The sequence below is a fragment of the Aquarana catesbeiana genome, unplaced genomic scaffold (genome assembly GCF_042186555.1).
Source record: "Aquarana catesbeiana isolate 2022-GZ unplaced genomic scaffold, ASM4218655v1 unanchor181, whole genome shotgun sequence".
Classification (NCBI taxonomy): domain Eukaryota; kingdom Metazoa; phylum Chordata; class Amphibia; order Anura; family Ranidae; genus Aquarana; species Aquarana catesbeiana.
In genome coordinates this window covers 6,913-13,166 of record NW_027362603.1, presented here as the reverse complement: position 1 = coordinate 13,166, position 6,254 = coordinate 6,913, and the positions used below count along the sequence as shown (strand labels likewise).

Here is a 6,254-nt window from a genome sequence, read left to right as displayed (position 1 = left end):
GCTGCCCTGGAAGACTACTGGAAACAGAGTTACCGGTAAGATCTTACTCTGCTTTTCTGACTGACAACACTCAAATCATGTCTGTCACAGCGACTGCTACAGTATATGAGAAGACAACATCTCTTCTGTCAGAGCACCGGGAGTGTAGTGATAGCTGTATTCTTGAGGATCAGTAAAACTGTTAAGCCAACCATAGATGGTTCAGCAGGAACCGGACCCGCTTCGAAACCATGTATGGGCAGGCTGAATGTACTCAAGTCGATCGATAGATCAGATTTTACATGCGATGGCTTCCCCACCAGGAGAACACAATGGCTCCACAGGAGGGACTGTGTGACTGTGTTGATGGTGAAATCGTGTGAATTTCACGTGTTGCAGGAAAGAAATTTGCACCATCAATGATCAGACTTGGTTATAAAAAACAGAGAGAAGTCCACAAGGTGGCATGCACCCCACTGGACCCCTAGTAATCTTACACACTTTACAAAGTGGCTAAAATCCTGGAGCTCAGCTTTAATGAGTATCATAGAATTTAAATATATTTTCTCTTTTCTGCTTTCAGTGATGGCGTCTGCTGATCTGAGGAAGGAGCTGGAATGTTCCATTTGTCTGGAAATTTATACAGATCCTGTAACCCTGAAATGTGGACACAACTTCTGCCGGGACTGTATTGTTCGTATGTTGGATACACAGGAGGGGTCTGGAGGTTATCCCTGTCCTGAATGCAGAGAAGAGTTCCAGGATCGTTCTGCACTGCGTAGGAACACAACACTGCGTAACATAGTGGAGAATTTCCTGTCTGCTCAAGCAGATCAGAAATCTGGGTTCTTCTGTACTTACTGTATTCACACTCCTGTACCTGCTGTGATATCCTGTCTGATGTGTGAAGCTTCTCTGTGTGACAATCACCTGAGAGTCCACAGCAAGTCACCAGAACACGTCTTATGTGAACTCACTACTTCTCTGGAGAACAGGAAATGTTCTGTCCATAAGGAACTACTGGAATATTACTGCACAGAGGACTCCACTTGTATCTGTGCATATTGCAGATTGGCCCTAGAACATCAGGGGCACCAGGTGGAGACTCTGGATGTGGCCTTTGAGATGAAGAAGAAGAAACTGAGAAATGTTCTGCAGATATCTATGATAGAGAGAGAGGAGACGGAGAAAAGAGTCCAGAGTCTGCAGGAACGCAGGAAGACAGTACAAGGAAAAGCAGATGATGAAACCGAGAGAGCCACTGCCCTGTTCAGAGACCTCAGGAGACGTCTGGAAGAGCTGGAGAAGAGAGTCCTGAGTGAGATCTCCGGGCAGGCAGAGCGGATCTCTCTATCACTGTCTGATATGATTCAACAGCTGGAAATAAAGAAGGAGGAGCTGTCCAGGAAGATGGTGGACATTGAGAAGCTGTGTAACATGACAGATCCACTGACTTTCCTACAGGAATCAGACATGGGTGACTTGTGTGACGTTAGAGATAATGAGAACGAGAGATATGATAAACTCCTCCATGATGGAGGGGATCTGGATGTGGCGGGGATCTCACTCACATTACACAAAGGTTTATCTGATCTCATATCTGGGGTAAATATACAGAAATGTACAGGCACAGAGGTCTATTCACATTCTACTACAAAGAAAATATCCCCCTACATTGCCAAACAACCCAGGAAACGTCCCCAACCCACTCCCGCCATACAACACTCACACCGCCAGGCTGGAGGACCAAATATTGCATCTGTACAGCAAAAATCTGAGTTTGCAGACATATTACTGGATGCTCAGACAGCTGGTAATCATCTACAAATATCAGGTGACAGGAAAACGGTGTCCAGGACAGCATATGAGATGTTTTCAGAAACACCAGGGAGATTTCGGAGTTCTCAGGTGTTAAGCAGTCAGAGGTTTTCCTCAGGGAGACTGTACTGGGAAGTGGATCTTGGGGTGTCACAGATGTGGAGAGTTGGAATGTGTTACCCCAGTATAGCTAGGATCGGATATCATTCGCAGATTGGATATAATGAGAAGTCCTGGTGTTTGGAGGCGAGGAAGGGTAATCGGTACTCAGTGGTACATGACAGTAATACGGTCCCATTACCTGGCTATCTCTTCAGTAGGAGAGTCAGGATAGAGCTGGATTATGAGGCCGGGCAGATCTCCTTTTATGATCTGTGTGACCCGATCCGACATCTCTACACCTTCACCACCACCTTCACTGAGCCCCTCCATGCTGTGTTACGGGTAGGGAGTGGTTCCTCTATAAAGATATCTGGGGGGAAATCTGATGTGAGAAAGCTGCCTAGATACTGGGAGGGAGCAGTGGGCAAAAACCACTACTACTACTGATTTTTTTATAAAGTTGCAGGCTCCAGGGGGCCGTCTTCCTTATTCTAAACCTCACTGTACTACCTAGTGCAGTGATGGCGAACCGTGGCACCCCAGATGTTTTGGAACTACATTTCCCATGATGCTCATGCACTCTGTAGTGTAGGTGAGCATCATGGGAAATGTAGTTCCAAAACATCTGGGGTGCCAAGGTGCGCCATCACTGACCTAGTGTTTCACTGACCAGGAACAAGCATGCAGGAGGTCAGATTATTTTGGCTTTACTAGCTGCATGCTTAGGTCAGTGGACCTTGAGGTAGTTTAGTGAAGATTGGGGTTAGTCCGGGATCCTTCACTTTTACAATGTATCTATAGCCAGCTTGTGTGTGTTCAGTTTTAGATGGTGTAGAGATGTATTGCAACTTTTTTTTTTATATATATTTTCTACTTTCTGTTAAAAAATATATCCAATATAAAAAAATCTAATATATATATACTGCTACATGTCGGTCAAAAAAACAAATCCCAACAAGTATTTGTTTTGTGTGAAAGTTATAGTCTACAAACTACTATGGGATATATATTCGAAAATGGATCAATCCTGATAAACTCACGGCCAATCTAATTTTTTTTGAGGCCCTCAAATGTCAGGACAGTACAACTACCCCCCAAATTACCCCTTTTCTGGAAAGTAGACAGACATTTAGTAAAAGGCATAGCATTTTTCTTTTTTCAGAACTAATTCTTTCTAACAATTTTTTTGAAGATGAAGGATATATATATATATATATATATATATATATATATATATATATATATATATATATATATATATATATATATATATATATATATATAGCGCGCCAACAGTTTGTGCAGTGCAGCGCTTTACAACATGAGGGCAGACATTACAGTTACATTACAATTTGGTACAAGAGGAATCAGAGGGCTAAAAAGGGAGGGTCAATTGATACAAAAGGTAATATCTGTGGGGGATGAGCTGATGGAGGAAGTAAAACAGTGTTAGTTAGAAGCAGGATAGGCTTCTTTGAAGAGAAGGATTTTCAGGGATCGCCTAAAGATGGAAAGATTAGGGCACAGTCGGACAGATTGGGGTAGGGAGTTCCAAAGGATGGGAGAAGCTCTGGAGAAATCCTGGAGGCAAGCTTGGGAGGAGATGACAAGGGAGCTAGATATATACCTCTATACTCATGATGATACTTGTACTGCTCTTGGTGACTGTTCGTAAATTAAAAAAAAAAAAAAAAAAAAATATATATATATATATATATATATATATATATATATATATATATATATATATATATATATATATATATATATATATATATATATATATATATATATATATATATATATATATATATGTATATTTATTTATTTTTATTTATGAACAGTCACCAGAGCAGTACAAGTATCATCATGAGTATAGAGGTATGTGGCGCTAACTAAAAGTGATAAATGATAAAATATGTGAGCAGAAATAAGTGTGAAAAACGCACTTACGGGATAGCACTTCCAGGATAGCATTTCCAGGACCGTGCTAAAGCTAATATGCTAGGTGATCAGGTGCTGGTAATCTTCAACATATTAAAACGATAATAAACATTCAAATAAACAGAAATCTCATAAACACAATCAATAAATAACACTTCTAGGGCTGTGCTAAAGCTAATTTGCTGAATAATCAGGTGCAAAAAAATCTTCAACATAATGTATGACATTCATAATTAAGACATTCATAATAACAGAAATTTCTAATAAAGTGCAAGAGTACTCTAAAGGTGCTGGTAGTGCAATCTAAGTCCAATAAAGAGGAACAAGATCTCCGAGTGACAGTTCCTATTAAAAGACCAAAGTGCATGTGCAGTATGACCAAATGATCACCCTTTGATGACGTCACGTGTTCAGTGAGGCAACGCGTCAGGAAGGAGCCAGGTGTTGCCACTTTCTGGTAGTATCCTACGTAGCTGTACTCAGGATTTAAAAACTGTAAGTTACTACTTGTCGCCTAAATAAATTGGTTTGATATACTACACCATGGAGCCCCCCACCCTCTTTATTGCATGACCCTACAAGATCGGATGAGCTTGAAGTCCAACTTGGGTATCAGTATTGCTGAGGTTATATGCGGGAATCGATCGATTGCTGAGGGTTCTGGATATATTCATATCAAGGCCTGACTTGACCTGTAGGGGTCTTTATGTGAGGTGAGAGGCTGGGGGAAATGAGTGGCGCACCACGGATGGTGATATTGGATGAAGTGGATTTGGTTTGGTCAACTGTCACTTGGAGATCTTGTTCCTCTTTATTGGACTTTGGTTGCACTACCAGCATCTTTAGAGTACTCTTGCACTTTATTGCTTTGTCTGCACTTTATTAGAAATGTCTGTTATTATGAATGTCTATTATATATTATGTTGAAGATTTTTTGCACCTGATTATTCAGCACATTAGCTTAAGCACGGCCCTAGAAGTGTTATTTATTGATTGTGTTTATGAGATTTCTGTTTATTTGAATGTTTATTATCGTTTTAATATGTGGAAGATTACCAGCACCTGATCACCTAGCATATTAGCATTAGCACGGTCCTGGAAGTGCTATCCATTAAGTGCGTTTTTCACACTTATTTCTGTTCACATATTTTATTATTTATCGCTTTTAGTTGCACCACATACCTCCTATACTCATTTATTTTTTTCTGTGCCACTTTCATATGTTGGCAGCTTCTCATATCCTTATTTTGTTTATTTAAGCGAGTTTAGTTTTCTTTCCTTTCACAAGTATCATCATACAATTGGTGTGGTGGTGATCGGGGGCACTGACTGCTGCTTGCTAGAATGACTTTTTCGGACTGATGTTATTAGAACTAATTGTTGTTCTCCCGATCCTTGAAATATCTTGTTGTGGAACATAGAGACTGTTGGTCTCCTTGTCCTACAACGAGGTATTTGGGAGTGTGGTGGATGGTCAAGCTAATGTGTTCAGAGATAACAGAAATGAATGTCTCTTGTAATTGATGATATACTCCTTAAGTTTGTTACGTGAATTATTCCATATGTAAAATGTTGATGCCGGGCAACTGTCCAGGATTAGGGCTTAAAGTTTACTTTTTGATCAAATAGTCAGATCCTGGGTACATCTGCTGTATCTAAGTATCTCTTCAGTCAACCTCGCTACTTTCTAATCTTTACTTTAACTGTTTAAACTTTCTTCCAAATGAATTTTAAAAACCTTCACCATGAGCAGAGGGCTGGTGTTTTCCTTTTCAATAGAAATGAGCTTTGTGTTTGATCCGAGTGTAAGTTCTATGGGTGGTGTGTGTATAGAGCTCTATGGGCCGGGTGGTGTGTGTATAGAGCTCTATGGGCCGGGTGGTGTGTGTATAGAGCTCTATGGGCCAGGTGGTGTGTGTATAGAGCTCTGCTCTATTGGCCGGGCGGTGTGTGTATAGAGCTCCATGGGCCGGGCGGTGTGTGTAAAGAGCTCCATGGGCCGGGCGGTGTGTGTAAAGAGCTCCATGGGCCGGGCAGTGTGTGTATAGAGCTCCATGGGCCGGGCGGTGTGTGTATAGAGCTCCATGGGCCGGGCGGTGTGTGTATAGAGCTCCATGGGCCGGGCGGTGTGTGTATAGAGCTCCATGGGCCGGGCGGTGTGTGTGTATAGAGCTCCATGGGCCGGGCGGTGTGTGTGTATAGAGCTCCATGGGCCGGGCGGTGTGTGTGTATAGAGCTCCATGGGCCGGGCGGTGTGTGTGTATAGAGCTCCATGGGCCGGGCGGTGTGTGTTTAGAGCTCCATGGGCCGGGCGGTGTGTGTATAGAGCTCCATGGGCCGGGCGGTGTGTGTATAGAGCTCCATGGGCCGGGCGGTGTGTGTATAGAGCTCCATGGGCCAGGTGGTGTGTG

At 42.3% G+C, this 6,254-nt stretch overlaps 1 protein-coding gene across 1 annotated transcript; it reads left to right on the top strand.

Annotated features, from left to right (window-relative positions):
- Positions 1–538: 538 nt before the first annotated feature.
- Positions 539–2,792, top strand: LOC141121485 (E3 ubiquitin-protein ligase TRIM39-like). The gene has a single exon (XM_073611116.1). It carries the CDS (start codon positions 565–567, stop codon positions 2,344–2,346), a length of 1,782 nt encoding a protein of 593 aa, XP_073467217.1. The 5' UTR covers positions 539–564; the 3' UTR covers positions 2,347–2,792.
- Positions 2,793–6,254: the final 3,462 nt, after the last annotated feature.

What these genes read in the sequence shown, in the direction of transcription:
- LOC141121485 (XM_073611116.1), top strand. Translation starts at nt 565, where the DNA reads ATGGCGTCTGCTGATCTGAGGAAGGAGCTGGAATGTTCCATTTGTCTG.